This window comes from Exophiala oligosperma (genome assembly GCF_000835515.1).
Source record: "Exophiala oligosperma strain CBS 72588 unplaced genomic scaffold supercont1.3, whole genome shotgun sequence".
Lineage (NCBI taxonomy): Eukaryota > Fungi > Ascomycota > Eurotiomycetes > Chaetothyriales > Herpotrichiellaceae > Exophiala > Exophiala oligosperma.
The window spans coordinates 2,409,948-2,429,475 of NW_015622820.1; the positions used below are offsets into that span (position 1 = coordinate 2,409,948).

At 50.5% G+C, this 19,528-nt stretch overlaps 7 protein-coding genes across 7 annotated transcripts; all 7 read left to right on the forward strand.

Moving 5' to 3' along the window:
* Positions 1–353: 353 nt before the first annotated feature.
* Positions 354–2,910, forward strand: PV06_03642 (uncharacterized protein; the record flags this gene model as incomplete). The annotated part of the gene is made up of 2 exons (XM_016404451.1): positions 354–377; positions 547–2,910. 2 exons carry the CDS (start codon positions 354–356, stop codon positions 2,908–2,910), a joined length of 2,388 nt encoding a protein of 795 aa, XP_016265456.1.
* An 800-nt stretch (positions 2,911–3,710) lies between these two features.
* Positions 3,711–4,211, forward strand: PV06_03643 (uncharacterized protein; the record flags this gene model as incomplete). Its single annotated transcript, XM_016404452.1, has 1 exon — positions 3,711–4,211. The coding sequence occupies one exon, from the start codon at positions 3,711–3,713 to the stop codon at positions 4,209–4,211; it is 501 nt and encodes a 166-aa protein (XP_016265457.1).
* Positions 4,212–5,287: 1,076 nt separating this feature from the next.
* Positions 5,288–5,494, forward strand: PV06_03644 (uncharacterized protein; the record flags this gene model as incomplete). The annotated part of the gene is made up of 1 exon (XM_016404453.1): positions 5,288–5,494. One exon carries the CDS (start codon positions 5,288–5,290, stop codon positions 5,492–5,494), a length of 207 nt encoding a protein of 68 aa, XP_016265458.1.
* A 4,790-nt stretch (positions 5,495–10,284) lies between these two features.
* PV06_03645 (uncharacterized protein) lies at positions 10,285–12,288 on the forward strand (the record flags this gene model as incomplete). The annotated part of the gene is made up of 1 exon (XM_016404454.1): positions 10,285–12,288. One exon carries the CDS (start codon positions 10,285–10,287, stop codon positions 12,286–12,288), a length of 2,004 nt encoding a protein of 667 aa, XP_016265459.1.
* A 1,092-nt stretch (positions 12,289–13,380) lies between these two features.
* Positions 13,381–15,085, forward strand: PV06_03646 (uncharacterized protein; the record flags this gene model as incomplete). Its single annotated transcript, XM_016404455.1, has 2 exons — positions 13,381–13,470; positions 13,526–15,085. The coding sequence occupies 2 exons, from the start codon at positions 13,381–13,383 to the stop codon at positions 15,083–15,085; spliced, it is 1,650 nt and encodes a 549-aa protein (XP_016265460.1).
* A 1,013-nt stretch (positions 15,086–16,098) lies between these two features.
* Positions 16,099–16,470, forward strand: PV06_03647 (glutaredoxin; the record flags this gene model as incomplete). The annotated part of the gene is made up of 2 exons (XM_016404456.1): positions 16,099–16,249; positions 16,313–16,470. The coding sequence occupies 2 exons, from the start codon at positions 16,099–16,101 to the stop codon at positions 16,468–16,470; spliced, it is 309 nt and encodes a 102-aa protein (XP_016265461.1).
* A 559-nt stretch (positions 16,471–17,029) lies between these two features.
* Positions 17,030–18,031, forward strand: PV06_03648 (uncharacterized protein; the record flags this gene model as incomplete). Its single annotated transcript, XM_016404457.1, has 3 exons — positions 17,030–17,082; positions 17,142–17,213; positions 17,293–18,031. The coding sequence occupies 3 exons, from the start codon at positions 17,030–17,032 to the stop codon at positions 18,029–18,031; spliced, it is 864 nt and encodes a 287-aa protein (XP_016265462.1).
* Positions 18,032–19,528: the final 1,497 nt, after the last annotated feature.

Genomic DNA, 19,528 nt, shown 5'->3' on the forward strand with positions numbered 1-19,528 from the left:
ATTTGAGGCACGTGCCACACAGGTTTTTGGGGAGCAAAAGCGGCGCCTGGGGAGTGCCGCTTTCGGTGGTTATGTCACTGACAATCAGCCGTACTCTAACTCGGTAGTGACTATGTAGAACATATCCCGTACACCACCTCATCGTCGCTACGCATCTACCTTCGTTGTGATTCCACTGCTCCTCCATCTCATACCTTGTTTTATCCTGTACCCGTCTTCTTCATACCATGTCGAGCATGGGTGCGAAACTTTTGTCTCCGTAGACTATACCATTGCAGCCTTGCAGGTCCTGGCGACGCAGTGAACCTCGACGACGAGTGTGCCCGAACACTTCCGCAACCACCTCTCAACTCATGCCGCCCGCAAACTCTCCTACTGTAAGAATATATCAGCTTGACATTTCTCTCTTGTTGTCTGTCCCAGAACTTCTTTCGGACGACGTGCCCTTCACACCATGGTTTCTTCGTTTTCCAATTGATTGCGATCCCTCCATAGCATCGCTGTGTATTAAGTCCTCAAGGCTTACATGACGTCTTCTTCTTGCAGGATACACGTCCGTCAACTCCTCCCGGACGCCCCATTCGTTTACCTCTCGAACCCGCGACAATCCACGACCCTTATTTGCGTCAGATTACTGAATCCATCTCCACAGCTGTTCCTGATTTCGCTTCCACACTGAATATTGCACAGTCAACCACAGAAGGCGAAGCCCAAAGAAGTCGGAGCAGCCATTCCGCTGGCAGCACTCCTATCCTCTCCAGACGTATCCGAGACACCCCACGCCCATGGCAGACTGAACCACGCACTGAGGAGAACGAAGATCATCGGGACTTGAGACAGATCGGAGAAGATATCTGGGCAAGACCAAGATACTTGACAGAGCAAGAATTCCTCAATAGGCCTTCTGAGACCACTGATCAGACCAACATGCAGAATCACGCACCGGCGAGACGGATCTACGTAGGGAACACTCGCACATCAACGACGGACAACCTTGTTGATTCAACCCACGGTCAGGCCTTTCGAGATTTCTCATCTAGCGATGATAGTGACGACGATCTGGATCGACTCAGCACGGCCGCTCAGCATAATGATATCGGCGGCGCACGACGAGATCTTCAACGTTTGGAGAGAGCCTTGCAGAGTTACCGATCGGCTAGGAATGGTCTGATCAGGACAGGTAGAATCACGGAACTGGGCGCGGTACCAACTGCCAGTGCCTTGAGAGCGTACTGGCAAGATAATCCGGCCAGGGAGTCCACTGCTCGGTCCTCGGCAGTTAACATACTGCAAAACCAAGATCGAATGTCGGCCCGACAATGGCGAAGTGTTGAACTACGCCGATTGCACAACGAAGCTAACTCCACGCCTGGCGGCGCCCGAAGAAAACGGGATGGAGCAGGGAGCTCAGCGGCTGTTGAGCGAGTGAAGAACTCCATCCGATATCTATCCCAACTTCGGCATACTGACGCCGTGGGCGGACTTGAACTGGCCAGATGCCTAGATCTCGACTCATTATATCAGTTCGAAGAATCAAACATGCCAAGCGACCTCCCCATGCATGTTGATAATCTGCCCGTGCCACAATACAGCTCGTGGTTGGTGCCAGGAATGGTCTGGCATGGTCTACAGTCAACTGAGCGTGAGCCTTCGCAAAGCACAGTCGCTTGGGCGTCTCAAACTCGTCGTGATACACAACGAGATATTTTTCAGCGGAGTATAACACGGAGACGGGAACTGATGCGCGGAACTTTTCAGGAAGCAGTGGAAGGATTGTCTGGATCCTTAATAGATGCTGAACGCTACTTATCTGATCTCCTGCAGGATAGCAACGGCAGATGGGGCTTTGCTCGAGAAGCACCGCCACCTCGACGTACCTCGCAATCGCCCCATCCTGTTGAATCAGATCATTGGCCTGTCAAAGTGACAATCCATTCGGTTGACTACGACTCCATGACTTTGTCTGGCACTATGTCAGCGAGTCACATGCCGGAGAGGATCTCGCCTACACGCCTCTCAACAATCGAGCAGCCGGCCTCTACTACGAGTATGTCTTCTTACTTCACTGGCGAGATTCTCGACTTCAGAAAGCAAACTCTCGAAACCGAACCTCAAGGTAGAGACTACCGAGTGGGCGGTCTTGATATAGATGCAAGCTATTGGGCCCGATTAGGTCCATTCCGGCAAGAGATAGAGAAAGTCAGGAATCTACGTGGCAAAGCCAGGGTGGAGTATCAGCAAGATAGTCGTCTGTGGAATGCATACCGAAAATCTACGAGGGATGACGGCGATTATAAGGAGCAACCTGCAATTCCTGGAATAGCGGGCATGGAGATTGAAACGAACGAAAACGAAGAGTTGAGCAATTCTCGGAACTCGTCTTCTCACCGAACAGAAGAAAGCCGCCAGATCGAGGACGATGAAATCATGGCTCGCTGCCTAGGAAGTGCCAAATGGCTCGATGGAAAATTGGGCCAAGAGTGGATTTTGATGAGATGGAAGGAGCGTTGTTTTGTCGACTCAGGCGCCCAGTCGTCCAGCTCTAACCAGACAAGGACAATCTTTACGGCATCAGGGTCATCCTCATCCTCGCAGTATACTGCGCGACCATCTGAACCGGGAGCGGGTACATCCTGGGGCCTGACAATTTCAGGATTTTATTACATCGCTCTCAACAGACTCACAGGCGAGGTGGATGGCCTGTACTATGATCCTGGATCTCAGCCCTACCAGGCTCTGAGAATGGTGCCTGAAGGCATGCCATTATCGAACATAATATCAGACAAAACAGCCAAGTCCGGAATTGACTCGGTGGGGGAACGCAAAACCTATACTTGCGGGTGCAGTGACTCTGCCTGCAAAGAAAAGGTGGGCGTGAAACGATGGTTTCCTTCTATGGAGTTCAGATGATAGAAGAGTAGCCATTGTTTGGGTATGATGACTCCATTAGCAGCTATCAAGGTCTCAGAATCGATCAAGTTACTCCACGACAAGTGAAATTCAATGTCCAGGAATTACACCATTCGACACCACAAGATGTGCTGGATAGAGTTCATGACCAGGTTTTCAACAGTGATTTGACTCCTGTAGGCGACAATACGCACTTCCCAACACAATTCTCATTGGAATCCTGAAAATTCAAATTGCGCCCGGTACTCCATAGGTGATCCCTCCCTCGACAAGACTTTCCATTCCTGACTTCAGGCTTCGGTGTTTGCAGAAAGGTTTGAGACTTGCATGTAGTTTTCGTGTATCCTCTGGTACTCTACGTGACATTTGAGGCATTTGGTGGCATCAGGGACCTTTGTCCCAAGTTGACGGTGGGTCCGACTGAAGAGTTTATACATCCACCCTCAGTGCCTGTTGTATACAAACTCAAACAGACAGAACCACGAGTTGATATGTTCGAGGTGAGTCACGCTGAAGAACTGGGGAGCCACTGAAAAGCATACAGAGAGTCGGCAGAATTCTTATAAGAGGGACTTCCTCCCCAATCCTCCGAGACCGATCGATTCACAACGTACGACACAGGACCATCGACTACACTTGCACTCGACGACTTCCCCAACCACAACAGTCACGTTTACAACACGAAATACTCGACATACACCTCAACAACACCCGACTACAACGACCTTACTAACCACAGCCTCCCCTCACTCATACTCAACAACCGACATTTTACCCACGACACCACCTCCACCGATAACATGGGTTGCTGTTCCTCCAAATCGATCCCCGTCGAAGACGACCGCCGACCACAAGTGACCCCAGCGCCCTCGGTGGCCTCGACGACCTCCCACCATCCTAACCGACAATCTAACAATAACAGCAACAACAGCAGACACAGCCAGGCAGCAAGCAGCCACCACCACTCCAGGACGCAGAGTTCCAGCATTGCTGGCCCTGTCGTCTGGGCTGGTGGTGCTGCAACGAGTCAACAACACAGCCGAAACAACACCGGATCCAGCAGCCACCACCACCACCAACAACGACAACAGAAACAAACACGAAGCCAACGAGGCACCCACAGTACGACCTTCACCGAAATGCTCGAACGAGCCGGCATCCCCGACCCAGGACGCGACGTCCTCTACATACCACCATCACGGAACATCTACGCGGAATTGAGGAATAAGGAGATTGAAGAGGTTCACGCGAGAAACCAGGCAGAATTCTGGTCGAAGCACAAGCATTGGGGGAGCAAGTGAAGGAAGGACCTTTGGGAGGAGATAAAAGGTGTGGATAAGAGGGGGAGAGGGGGTTCGGACAATTTGGAAAGGTTTGGAAGTTTTCTTGGTGGCGTTTGGGAATCATTTGGTTTTTGGATTGTAAGGTTTTTGTTGTTGGGTTTTGGTTTTTTGCATTCTTTGGAAATAGGAATCCTCAAGGCATAGCATACCTAGTAGGTATCAATCGGGAATTGTCATTGTTCAGGTAGGAAACGTGAAGGTTGTTTGCACGGGTGGAGGAAGTATGTATCTGAAGAATGGCTACATGAATCTCTTCTCAACACATCAATTTTCCCATTCTTTTTCTTTAAAAAGGAAAAGGGCATGAAAGCGGTATTGTATCTTGTGTCCCGTATCCTCTGTTAGTAAGTACTGATTCAATAAATCTTCCGTGAAGGGCAATGGTACAGTAAGCTCCATCATGAATACCAAATATTAGATGGCCCTACGCTTCCTGTCTTGAACATTACTTTCTTCACATCAACCTCAACCTCGACATGTCTACACACTATCCTCCCCATTCGCATCAACATCCGTATTCCCGAAATACGAATATATCCCTTGCCTTTCATCCAAACTTGTTGACACACACACACGCAGGGACCTCCTGCCCCCCCCGCCATTATATACGAACCAAGGCGGGCATGAATACGAAGGTCGGTTTTCTTTCCCTCGTGTTCGTATTTGTTTTCTTTTCAGCTCGTGAAGCCACACAAGGAGTCAGACATTCATTCAACAAATAGCCACTGAGCTTGTCATCAGCCGAACGCTCCTCGGGTGCCCTCAACAAGTACAAGAATGAACTTGAGCTGAAAAAAGGAATACGAAGGTGTCACACGCTCTTGGTTTCTTGGATCTCTCTCAACGTGTATTACATATATATATCCATCCATTTTACTGCCCCAGCCAGCCTCTCGATCTTCCGTCTTGTCATGCTTCTTCTGTTGGAGTGGTTTCTTGCTGTTGCAAGCCAACCGTTGAACTTTCTCCCTTGATCTTCATCTCACTCACACAAGAACCCCTTTCCACCTTCTCGACTCGAAACAAACACGAAAATGACGACCGCAAACGTTTTTGTTCACGTCTCACCCAAGCCGGGCAAAGAAGCCCGGATTGCCGAATTAGGAGACTACGTCCTCGACCAAGTCAAGGCCCACGAACCGTGGGTTTCGATGTATCGAGTTTACTCTGCCAAAAGTCTCGAGGGGGACCTGGTGCACTATTTCATTGAATTTCGGTACGGACGAATTCGAGTCGTTTGATGTCTCGACTCGACCGAGTTTTGAAGTTTCAGGGATTTCCTAGCTCGGTTCCAGTCCGCAAGGCGAAGTCATGGACATTTCATTGTTCTCATAACATGGGAGGTTACATCATACTAACTTGAATTTCATTCGACATCAAGAATCGACGACATTTCAAAACTTTCCTCCCGCAAGGACATGCCTCACCACAAGACTCTCGCCAAAGCGTTCGAGGAAGAGGATCTACTCAGGGCACCTTTGGCGTATTGTCTTCTTGAGGACAAGGGGGGTTGGACAAGATGAGAAATGGCCTCCAATGTGAAGAGGGGACTCGGCGGTCTCAAGGTCAAATGTTCAGATGTGAGAGGATTGATATACGGTATGCCTTTGTTTTGTTTGTGGGCCAATGTCTTGAAAGTTGACCAGATTGATCTCTTTAATCAACGCAAGGCATGGTGGTCGAGGTCTTTGATGACGCGTGTGGATTCTGTCTACGTCGTACCCGGTACGTACCATATCTCAGGTACTTGGTTATATGCAAATGTAATTCAGGCAAAGGCAACAAGTAACACTCCACTCATGTTTCGCAGTATTCAAGTACCTGGTCACCAGTTCTCGTATGAATATATTCATACAAACACTCTTTCAGTGACGAGGCCTTTGAGAAATGCTGATATATCTCGCCCACATCTTACCCATAACATTCGAAGCCGCTCCCGTCGCCGCGTCACGGGGTAACAAAGCGAGCGAGCCCCCCCCAAAAGAAGCAAATCCTACTCATAATTCCAACTGTATGCTTTTGAGCATCACCCATACCCTTACTCTTCAAAAGAAAACACAAAATATCCCGTGCAGAACACAGAGTCTAGAGTACATTTCATCTTCCGTGGTGCTCACGAAAGGTCCCACTCCGTACTGTTACTGTTTTTCTCGTTACTTTAAGAATAGATTTCTTACTACCAGGTGCTGGGCTGGTACAAGTAGGCGACGATCAATCATCCCCCGACAACTGAACAAGAGATTTAAGGATCAAGGGTTGCATTTTGCCGGGTATTGAATCGCGCGCCTTGAAGTTGGACAACCCCGAACAAGGGTTTGATTCTGATTTTTGCCGCTCTCCCCCCCTCTTTCCCCCTCCACGGCTAACCACTCGACTCTTTTTTTCGCCATCGGACCAAATGTCAGCGCCACTGGTGATAGAATGTACTCTGGCGGAGGGAGAAAAAGGAAAGCATAAAAATCTCAAAAAGAGACGGGACTTTCCTTCTGTCGCTGCGATACAATAGCCGCTCGCTGCCAATTCGTACGAATCGTTCTGGCGCCTACGGAGTACTTCATACCTAGAGAGGTGGCAAAAAGTCAGCATGACATTTCTACAGGACTTACAGTCCATGCTCTTCTTTCTCCGTTAACTCGAATGAGTACCTACTTTCGTAACTTTACATACATAAAAAAGTCAATGGTAACACGGGGGCCTATCATGTTGTCCCATCACCCACTAAGCGCTGAGAAGCACACAAAACGTACCCTTCACGACCACATATTCCCATACGATATTGCGTGCAATGTGGGACGAGGAAGAAAGATTACTTCACAGCAGTAGCAGCCAGCAGCTGATTCATTCGTACGCACGCAGACTGCGCACTGCGTACGACAAAAGTTTTGCGTACCTCCCAAAACTCAGCCACAGATCGGCACGGCTGACAGTCTTGACCCATTAGAACCCTGAATGTAGGACCGAGGGCGAGGCCTTGAAATAGGCAACGGATTTCGACCCGTAGATCAATCAAAAGACTGCGTAGATCTAGTTGAACGCGTTGACATGTATTCGCCTCAAGTCTGGCCCATCGATCTGAACCTTTCAAGACCAGGCTGCCCAGCCGTTTTCGGGCGTCCAGTCTCCTTGCGAAAGACGCCTAGCCAACTAGCTAGAAAGCCGCTGATAAGAATGCAGTGTTGCCTGGGCGAGTCAGGCTATCACAACCTGGGCGAATCATGTGGCGGCTCCTCCAAAGCACAATGAACGTCAAGAATGGGCAAGCATACGAGTACGTCTCGTGCCAAAGTGTTTTCTCCCAACGTGTGGAGTACAAGGCGATGAGGAGAAAGGCCCTTACGAGGGAATGAGTAGGTAATAACCAATAAACACTGGCCAGACATGCGCTTTCCACACCTCATTGTCGTCATGTGTACACTCTGATTGATGTCAACAACTTTGACAGTCAGGACCCCTCTGCCCAGTTCGAACTTGCATGATAGGTGTCAAAGTGTGCCCAAGACATGGCACAAGATATGGAAACATGCAAAATGTGATGGTGATGCAGTGCCAGGCGGCAAGAGGCATGTGTTGGTGGCCTTTGATAGGCTACGAACAAAGTGGCTGCAAGGGAGTTTCGAGAGACTGTCCAAGTTGGGTCAAGGTGGGCATAAGAACAAAGGTTCCCTGTTCTTCGCCTCGCGTTGGTGGGAGGAACGGTTCCGGACTGCCATCTCATCGACCTGCTGGACTATTTCGCAGTATTCTCGAAAAAGAGCATTGTTAGGTTCACATTCTTCTGTCGTTCGTACCCGTACAGATCATCTGTCACCCTCTGGACCACGTTCGGCCTGTCGTTGTTTCTGTCGCTGGCAAACAGAGAGAAAGTAACCGTGGTGGCTAAAATTCCCCTACCAATCGTTAATGAGGGGAGTTGCCGATTTGTTGGCTTGTGCTCTCGGTAGATCTTCATTCGAAGTCTGGGGGCGGGCCGTGGCTCGGTTGGCTTGTGGTGGAGTGAGGTCAACGGCGCAAGCTGAGTGGTGTGAGGATCATGAGGACTCGTTCGTTGGATTGGCCATGCTCTATTTACGCGCTGGGCCTTCGGTAAGGTCAGCAAGGTCAGAAAAACAACCCCCGTAGATAATCGATTTCCTCCAGTGGACACATTCATATCTGCCTGGCAGTCTTCCGACGTCTGCTCATGCATTGGCTTTGCCATGTCAGAATGAGAGCTAATGCTAGCTGCGCCTCCAGCGCTAGATCCAATCGAGTCATGTAGTTGAGGTTCGTGTCCAATACGCGAGCCCCTATCGCTTGGAGGCTGGAGACTCATGCAGGACTTCCTACGACTGAGATGACTTGGCTGGGAGGCTAATAAACAGTTGACCCCGTGGCACGACGTGGGCGAGTAAGAATCGCGTTGCTAGCCTCCATGACGGGCATGGTCACAGCAACCTGTCTGGTGCATACTGTAGGACACTGTGATAGACGAGACCAATGTGGAGAACTTGACCAGTGAATGGCCTCGACTCCTTTGAAGCGTGACACGTTGATGCAGGTGGGCAAATCGAAACCTGGTCATCCATCATAGCATATTGGGCGACCGTTGCGTGCCTGGCAGCGTCGATGTGGGTGGGAGTACATCTTCGATGAATGGATGCGAGCCATGCGGCTGGTGGTGCAAAGGAATCGCTCTTGTCGAATCACTTTTGTTATCGACCACAAGCACAACCCAGCCAAACGATGGAGGGACGATAGCAACGGTACGAGTATGTAGAAGCAGCTTGTGACGACAAAAAGATGCTGATTGCGAGTGGATGTGCTATGTTTATCCTCAGCTGTGGACCTTAGCGGTGGTGCTTACCAGGACTCCGTAGTCGTACATCGTTGTGATTCACACGACATTATGCAGGTGCGAGGAACGCATGAGGCTCAGACACTCGGTACCGTGTCTGTCTGATGAGGCTTGTCACGGGAACTTCGACATTGTTGAGAGCATCACATGGATGTTGCGAAACACTCATCGTACTCCAGAGTAACTGGGGTGGTGCGATACCCCAATGCCTTGAGATCAGGTATGATCGACCACGCCACGGTTGCTGTAAGCGGAAGGGCGGGAGAAGGAGGAGAGAAGCAGGAAGAAGCCCTGATGTGCCAGGGGGCCAACGTAGCAAACAGTAAGGAGGGTGTACTACTCCGTAGGAGGGTGTGGAATACGAGGATGGGCGGGAGTGACTGGGTATTCGGGCGGCGGGTGCCTGGAGCGCATTGTTTTTTAGGCTTCAATCTACCAGGCAAGCCCCCCGAACAAGCGGCAAATGACAACGTGATGACAACTGTAGGCGACCCTATGGGCGCGAAGCGGGCGCCCGTAGTTTCTATCACAGCCTCCCTCCTGCACCCTCGGACGGTTCCTCTTTCAGGCCTAGAAGCGGGAATCCCTGTAACAGACAGACTTAGTTATGGATTTGTGCTCCGACATCACCCATTCAATAACCACAAACGAGACCCTCGTTTCTCAAACATTCTCTATTCCTCCGTTTGTCTCGACATATCATATCGAAACAGCACTGCCGTGGCCTGGTGCCAACTGCAACGATACGAGGTCAAATAATTGCCTCAAACCTGCACCCTACTGAGCCCAACTTACATAATCTCGACCGTTTTAAGGCCTATCGACGATCGGCTCGCTGCTGGAATCTGTCTTTCCGGGCCCTGAAACCAGCACCACCCATTCCTTCTGTTGCTCGTTCTTTTCGTTCCATACAACATCAGACGTCAGCGGCTTTTACGCTGCACTCGTCAACCAGGTCTTGATCGGAGACTTCCTTTTTGTGCCTCACTTTCTTTAGCATCTCCTCGACACTTGTCGATTAATTCGCGTTTCACTCTTACTCACCAACCCCCGACCAACAAAACACCGGACCACCGAGAGGCCAACCAGTATGCACGCCACGACCGACACGGCCTGTTGACCGCCTGTACAAAACAACAACTTTGACCCGCCACCTTCGTACCCTTTCTTTCTCCTCGATTGTATTAGATATCCCTAATGGCTTCTCCTATACCTCCAGATCCCTACAACACCCTGGGTGTGACGAAAGATGCCGAACTGTCGGCAATCCGCAGCGCTCACCGTAAACTTGCTCTCAAATTCCACCCTGATCGAATACAGGATGAAGTGCTCCGGGAAAAGGGCAAAGATGAATTTCAAAAGATCCAACAGGCTTACGAGATTCTGAGTGATCCTGTCAAGAGGCAGCGGTATGATGATAAAATACGACTGGCAGAGTTGAGGAAGGAGGCCATGACGAGAGACCCACCACCATCTACCACGAGAGCTTATCCTATGAGAACTGCGTCGCAAGCTACCCCCTCATCTACGAGAGAATATCGGGAAGACGGAAACTTCTACGAAGAAGTTCGTCAACCCAGGAACGCAGCACCTTACGATTACCATGATCCATACGATGAGCCTGCTCCTCGGCCGACCGGTCGAAAGTACAGCGAGTACGAGAAACGAGCACCACCACCTGCTCGGCCAGCTGAGAAGACGAAGAAATCTTCTAGTGTGACCTCGGGCATGATGGCTGCGGCCTTTGCTGCTACACTGAAGAGTCGAGCAGAGAAGACGAGGAATAGTAGAGCAGATGAACGGAGGACGGACAAAGAGAAGAAGCGTGAGAGAAGCGACAAAATGCACACCCGCAGGACTGCCTACGTTGAAGACACCGACAGCGATTTTGATGTCCAGGAGATTAGGCCTTCGTTAAAGACTACTCCTCGTTCGAAAACGACATCTCATTTCGAACCCGTGGCGGAGACTGCGCGAAAAGCATCAGCGCGGCCAGCTCGAACCCGTGACTACGACGAAGACAGCGATGACAAGTGGGAGAAACATCATGAAGAGAGTAAAGCTTATATGGCAAAGGCGACAAACCGCCCAAGCCTCGATAGGTCTGGCTCAGATGCGATGTACTATTGGAATTCAAGCAACAACAGGCGAAGCAGCGAAAGTGAGAGACGGCCTGATTCTTCCAAGGGCCGCAGGACGCATCTCGATGACTATCTTGCTCCGCAATTCACGAAATCGACCTCGTCCCCTTCCGATCTCCGAGCCCGTGTCGAAGAGCGGGTACCACGGTCTTCTGTTGGTGTCACCCGCGACCGGGGCCGCGATCGAGACCGGGACCGAGACCGCGAGCGAGAGAAGGATAGGGATCGTGAATGGGAGCGGGAGAGGGAGCGAGAAAGAGATCGAGATCATCGCAAGATGGTGCCACCTAGCCTACATCGCGCCCAGACTGCACCGATGCCCAAGGCTGGCACTAGAAGAGAACAGGGCACTAGCAAAGGGTCCAACCTCAAGCACAGTGAGACCCAGCTACATGATTCAGGCTATGGGAGTAGTTCCAGCCCACACACTCCCGAGATGAGAGATGAAAGCCCGCCTAGGGCGGCCAAGACCCGCACCAAGTATCAGGTCAAACAAGAAGTCGAGGGCGATGAAAGCATGCGAAGCCATCGTGTCAACAAAATTTACGACGAATATGATGAACCGCGTGAACCGCGTTTTGGCCGAGGATACCACCGAAGTCCGGAGTCTACAATCAGAGAGCCAGCTCCGCGAGAATCCGAGCGTCGCAAGGACAAACCTGAACGTCCCAAGGTTGATACCACAAGTCGCTCCAAGTCGTCTCGTGGAGCTTCGTTGATGTCTTCAATGACAAACCCGCCTCCCGTACGAAGAAGTGGCTCCGGTCGCTTCGAGGACGTACCTTCTCCTCGCTCTCCACGAGACACGCCTCCTGTGTCGCGTCACAATAGCGGGCGCGAAAAGTTGTTTGCTGAACTCTCCCCGGATGAGCGCGAAGTCCCTCGCTACAGCAGACCGTATTCGTCTGACAAGATCAACACCCCCTCAAGACGTGAGCCAATCTATAACAGCTATGCACGGGAACCAGCCGACTATCGCGACAATGAGTACAGCCCACGCTTCCGTGAGTCGCCACGTACTACTACCCGACGACCCTCTGTCAGTGTCGGAGGTTATTAAAAAATCATTGAAATAGGTGGCAATCGACTCTGGCCACGCTATCCCATAACGGTCCTCTCACTCCTTTATTGGCCTACCAACTGGTAGCCGATTTACTTCAAGTACATACGTTGGGCGGCCTTGCACCGTCCATTTCTACTTTGTTTTACCAGTTTGGAAGTATAGTGACGGTGGGCTCGAGATCAGGTACAGGAAGGGGGGATGAATCGTGGGAGCCATGGAAGCTGCGGCAGTTCGTATCGAAGGACTAATATATTTGCATCTGAGGTTGGTTGGATTCCAAAGCCCAGGTCGACAGGACAGATTTTCAGAGCCAATACAAGAGTATGGGGTCTCTCACGATCAGTATGAACTGTCTCATTTGCTCAGACTCGGCGTTGTACATTCCTACATAGCATTCCCCCTGGGAATTGATGAGTAACGAAATGAAATCAACGTATTCCGCAAAGACATGGACAACTTGGTAGCTGAGCCGAGCTCATTGACATCTCGGCGCACGTCAAAACCAGAAAGGGAGATGTCCATCTTTATTACTCAGTGTTACTGTTGCACTTCTTCTCGTTGTGGTTCAAACATGGTGTTGAAGTCGATTGGCTGAAGTACCGAGATGTTGGAACATTTGCCAAGTGGTTTGTTGACATGGATTATGCATTAAGCGAAACGGGGTCGGCGACGCTGTAGCAGCATGTAATCTTTACCTTCGTGTTTCAAGTGCAATACCCTTTGTTGCTCAAATATTGCTGAGTTATCCAGCTTGCATTGTTCCAACACTACACTTACGAGCATCAGACTTCGATCGATACCCATTGCTCGACTTGAGTTGCGCGAATCTGTCACTCCTGCCTGCTGCTTCGCCCCTTCTGCCGCAAACAGCGCATGTGCACGCCCCCCTCGATTTGACAATAACCCCTGCGAATTGTCTTGCACAAACCCGCATCTTCCTCGTCCAGACTGACACGACAAGTCTCCGAGTGGGCTGCAGCGTCGATCGCGTTAGACTTGCATGGCCAGTGCGATTGGTCCTACATGGCGCTTTCACCCTGAGTTGAGGGGAAGCCCATCGAGCGAGCTGGAAACTAGGTAATATCACAAATGGCAGGGGTTGCTTCTGCGGGACCACCGCCCGCCATCGTCAACGGAACAAAGAATGGCTATGATGTTGTTGGTCCTGCGACTCAAGAGGTGAGCTCTAGGAGGTGGCCCGTTAGACATAGAACACTGACACGCGATTCTCTAGAACTCAACATCAACCAAAACCCGTCCGTCCGGTCTGCGCCAGAATTCTAATGGCTCTGCACGGACGCCGCTCTCAAGTCTCGCACCGAATCGCAAGGACAGCGGCAGCATAGGTCGCACTTCTCATAACAGGGTAGAGGAACTGGGACAGTCTGGAGGCTCGTTAGTACGGAGTGGGAGTGAGTCGGACAGCTTGCTCGATCTCTACAACCAGAGCAGTGGAAACGTTAGTCGACAAAACGTCAGTCGGCAGAACAACCAGGGTGATAATGACATCCCCGAAAACATGTACCGACCGCGGGAAGATGACCCTGAGGGCTGGATTCACCGGGACAAACTTGCTAAAATCGAGAGCGAAGAATTGCAGGCTGCCGGAATAAATCTGGCAAATGCACGACGCACCGGAAACAAGAACACGAGGAGAGAGACAAGTCGGGGTCGGCGAAGCGAGGAGCGTGGACATTCGGGCAAAGGTGAGCCGGATGAGACAAGACCTCAGCCACAAGACGAAGAGGACGAACGAAACAATTGGGATTTCCGCACCCCGGAGGAGATAGCCGCAGACCAAACACCCTCTCCCATATATTCCAATCCCATCTTGAAAAAGTCGGGCTCGAAAATCCCGGTTCTCACGTCAAGCCCTCTGCCGATCCCACACGAGAGAATTGAGCGAGATACACCTTTGAACAGGAAACGCACTATCAGTAATAGTATGAGCCCTGAAGATGGCATACCTGTGTTGAAGACACGCATGCGAAGAGGGAGCGCGGGGAGCGCGGGTATGCAAGACGAAAGCGAATCACTTGCAACAACGCCCGTATTTGCCAACGGTACCAAACTGTCTAGTGCAAAACAATCATCACCAACGAAGGCGAAGGCGAAGACAGGCCAGTCATCTCCGCCAGAAACATCTGCCGGAAAGAAGGCGACTGGTTCAGCAGCGACGCGAAAGACGTCTGCAAATGCAAAGAATGGCGCAACACCTTCACCCAACCAAAGACCGGGGACGAGATCAGGAGAGTTAGACAGACCTCGGACTGCGATAAACAGACCTGAAGGAGACCCTCCTTGGTTGGCCACCATGTACAAACCAGACCCGATGTTACCACCAGATCAGCAGATCATTCCTACTCATGCTCGAAGGCAACAGCAGGCTCAATGGCAAGATTCTGGGGCCATTCCTAGCACATATGATCGAAACTTCTCACCGTTGGCGATCCACAGCCCTTCGATCTCCAAAGGAGCATCTCCAATTTTACAGTCGGCTCCATCGCCCGTCGATGAGCGGGATGCTGAACGGGACGGCGCGTCTTGGCCCCTTAAACCTGTCGCCAGTCCAAATATGAGACATGCGACAAGTCCTAGGCCTGGCACGAGCGGAAGTACGAATGGTGGTTACAGCACGATGCCCAGAGTGGCAAGTCCCGCAATCATGCACAGCCCAAGGATGGGCAATATTTCGACTGTGCCAGGCCAGCCGACCACAGTGCAACGGATAGAGCACCAAGACGAGGACGCGATGGTGAAGGATAAGAGCTGCGGGTGTTGTGTTGTCATGTAGGATTCACGATTTGAAGGGTCTGGCGGTGATCTTCGCAGCCCAAGCGGTTGATTTTCATTTGTTCATGGACGGAGATACCTTTTTTTTTGCTATTGATTCTTGATGCAATTTTAGCGGGAGTGACCTTGGGAGTGACCCGACTGGGAAGCGCAAGGCTTGGGAGTTAGTCATAAGTCCTCTTTCTTCTTCTTGTCTATCAATATCATTACTGGATTAGTTGTTGGAGAACATAGGTGCGTGTGCGACACGAGTACCAAGGAAAGCAGAAGAACCAGATTGATGAAAACCCATGAGAGGAGAGTGGTAAGATTTGTGTAGGGATGATATCATCAAATTATGGAATGGGGAATCTTTTCTCTGTGACTTTGTGATATACAGATGTTCTTGGATCTTCTCGAGTGTAGAGAACGCATAGTTGTTGTCGAGAGTTTCAAAAATTCCATATGTAGTTGGAATTTCTCATGCCTCCGGCTCGAGAAAGTTGGCCAAAATGACCGTTTTGAATACAAATAGATGTCATGTCGCCACTTTAAGCGGACTCTCAGGTTTCCAGGCATCCTCATGGATCAAAAGGTCCGGCTGGCTGAGTAAAACGTTCTAGTGTCGCTCAAAGAGGAAAGTCATGTTACTGCATCCGGTAGGAATTCAATCTTGTAACCCTAATCCTGGCGGTCCCAACCCCAAGGGAAAACCGTCAGGATGGGTTAGTAATCACTCAGCTCTTGTAGCGGCGAGATTGATCACATCATCGGGCAGTGCCCCTTCGTAGCCGCAGCCGACATCGTCATCGCAAGGATTTGTCACTCTCACATCTGGCCCTCGATAACTCAAATACCGGTCGGTCGTTGTCGTATAACTACCGAAGTCCTGCACTCCTTTCGAAGACTCCAAGTCACAGTAACACTCATCAAACCACCGCAACCATAGCTTCCTCAATTTTCTCTCCACTACGCCCTTTGCGCAACATCACTAGGTCATTCTTTGCCTCGGCACGATCAACGTCTCCAGCCAGTATGTCTGCCGCAAAGCAAAAGGCGCAGCAGATCATCGAAGACAATTCCGTCGTGGTCTTTAGCAAGAGCTATTGCCCGTATTGCAGAGCCACCAAGTCTTTGTTGAACGACAAACATGCAAAGTATTTCTTGATGGAATTGGATCAAGTTGGTACGTCAATTCTGTTGTGAAATCATCAGTAGTCTAGAGCGTGTACTGACAAGATCATGACAGACGACGGTGCAGCGCTTCAAGACGCCCTCGAAGAAATCACTGGCCAGCGCAGCGTTCCCAACATCTTCATCGCCCAGAAGCATATCGGTGGAAACTCAGACATTCAGGCAAAGAAGGCACAGCTTGACGATATGCTGAGGAGCGCGGGTGCCATTTGAAGGTGGACGCACAACGAGCATGATACAACCTGATGTACAAAGATGAGACTAGACATAGATGTCTGAGAAATTTGGTTGAGAGGGAAATGCCGTTTTTGACGCAGATCAGACCAAAGTGCGTCCGGGCAGTGCTCTAGATATTAATGATACAGACACAGTGCAATTCTGATGCAGCTACCAAACCCCCCTAACAAAGTGTATAATGCGACCGTACTGGATCTTTCAGGTCATTTCTGCAAAGTTGAGGCTATTTTAGGAAGGGGAAATATTATACCACTCAGAGCCGGCCATAGAGTGAGTGATTGCTTCAATGTCGACCACCGGTCGCGACAAAAGGCCACTCGCATCACCTTTCAGCTTCTGCCTCAGCAAAGTAACTTGACTTCCATTCACTTCACATTCCATGGCACTTCCCTTCGCATGACTTCGCTTGGCGAACTGAAGGCAGTGAGCGCATCGCGGCTTTCGAATCTGTTCCTGGCGAGACCTTTTTTCCTCCTGCCATTTTCGATTCTTGTCACCCGTCTTGATCTTCGCTTATCCATCTCAATCACAAATCATGGCAGACACCGTCATGGTAGAACCGACTGAGCCGGTAGGATCACCTGCCAGGTATATTATTGAGCTCTTCTTCCATAGAGCGACCGCTCTCAATCTGACGTATTTTACAGTATTGTCTCCGATTTCGCGCCCGACGATCAGTTTGAGGACCAAGATATGTCCAGCGACGAGGAACCACAGAGGTATGGACACATCACGACTGCTGAACTCGTGTGCTGCGTTACCTGGATACATGAATGCTGACGGGAAGAGCCTTCACAGCTTTACCATCTCACCTCTCATCACCATCATTGTCGGCAAACGCCGCAAAGAGTACAAACTGCACAGAGCCCAACTCATGAGCAAGAGCCCGTTCTTCGAGGCCTGTCTGTCAGCGGGGATGGTCGAACAGCAAAAGAATGAAATCGTCTTGCCGGAGGACTCTTGCCGGGGCTTCGACATCGTGGCGGACTGGGTGTACAACAAGACCGACTGGGACACGGCCACGATGGAAGGGTCCATGCTCAGAGCGTACGTTCTGGCGGACAAGTACGGCATGTCCGACCTCCAGAATTCCCTGATCGACAACCTCGGCCACTTCTGGACGTACAAGACCTGCATCAGACCCGCCCGTGTCCTGTGGCTCGCGCGCAACGCCATGACCGACTGCCCCTTGTACCGGCTCGCCACGGACCAACTGGCCTACGAGATCAAGAAGGAGGGCAAACACTACGGGGACAAGCAGGATACCACTCCGGCCTCGGTGATCAAGACCGAACCGAACGCGGAACCCCGGCCCGACCGTGAAGTCGGCGTCGGAGTCGACCGTGCAAAGGAACTCACAAAGGCACTCGCTCACCCGGACCTGTCGACCAAGTTGCTCTGGGGCGCCATCCACGCGTCCAGATCGACCAGACCACCGGCCAGGGCTGCCCACTATTACCGGGTCCCAAAGGAGAAACCCAAGAAGAGGACGGCGAAAGAGATGGACACTCCTGATGCGAAGAAGCGCGCAGTTTGATCTCTCGAAGAGGTATCAGTGTCACGTCTTTTGTCAAGTGGCATCCTCACGATTATGCCTCTTACTACTTGGTCTGCCTGGCCTGCCGGTGGGGATCTGCATCCTGTGGGAGAGAGATTGGTTGACATTCATCCATCCATCCATTCAGCTGTGGCGGGCTTGTTGTGCTTTTCGGGTTGAGGATTGAATGAGGCTGAGCTGGGACTTTTTTTTGATGGGAGTTTTGTCTTCCAACTTTAGCGCTGGGGAAATTTCGATGCGCGTGTGGTGGGTTTGAGAGAGCGCGCATTTGGAACACAGAAGTCACACACAGAAGGAAAAAACCGAAAACTGAAAAAAGTGAAACAGAGCCAGACCGGAGAATTCCTTCTTTTTTTGTCATATGTTGAGAGCGCCAGTGTGAACCTCGAAAGAGTCACGAGGGATTCCTCCTTTTCTTTCCTCGTTTCCTTTTTCTGCCTCAGTGTCATTGATTACCTAGATACCAACTGGCAAACGGAGGGGAGGAGGAACGAGGTAGACTCTTTTTATTAGATGTGACAGATTCTCCATTGCATTGGTATACAGTCTCTTTGGTTTTGTATTTGTTTTGCCTGTTTTGTCTGTCTTTTGGAATTGACGTGGACGTCGGTCGCCAGGGGACTGCACAGTGGTCAAGGGTCAATATCAGCAATTAGCAATGCCCGCCGCCCCCCTTTGATCTTTTGGTTACTCACGTACAGTCCACGATGATTGTGATATCACATACGACAATAGTACGGAGTTAAAATCTTGTACAAGTTTTTGGAAGGAAGGTATTGACAAAATCGTGGAGTGGAGTTTGGTGGTGGTGGTGGTGGTGGTTTCTTCCACATTTACTCCGTATTATTCAACAGTCACGACGGGGATACGAAAACAAAGGCTTGCCAAACTTGGGGGAGAAAAAAAAAGGGGGGGGGGGTTTGTCATCGTTTTCGGTCAACTTTGTGTGCCGGGGTTCATCAAACCTGACTTATTCATTCACAATTGACAAACCATCATTTTTATAATACTGTACTCGAGGGTGCCAAATAACAAAGGTACGGAGTACCTACCTATAACCAACCTGCTCGGTATAACCAACCAACCAACCTACTGGGTACCCACCCCACCCCTCCGTAACATACAGTACCTGACCCATTCCTCACCGTACTAACTCCGTACTTGTGATGATACTCTTACCATGATATTTACGGAGTATAACCTACCTAGGTAGGTATATATTCTCACCCACCTTTCACATTTTTTTTTCTTTTTTTTCTTTTTTTTCTTCTTCTCTCTCTTCCCAAAAAGGAAAAACAATGGCAAAACACTGGAACTGTACTGTACTGTGTCATGCTGTTTTTTCAAAACTTTGTCCCGTCATTCTACAGAGTATGTCACAAGAGTATGCCACAGAGTATGCCACAGAGTATGCCACAGAGTATGCCACAGAGTATGCCACAGAGTATGCCACAGAGTATGCCACAGAGTATGCCA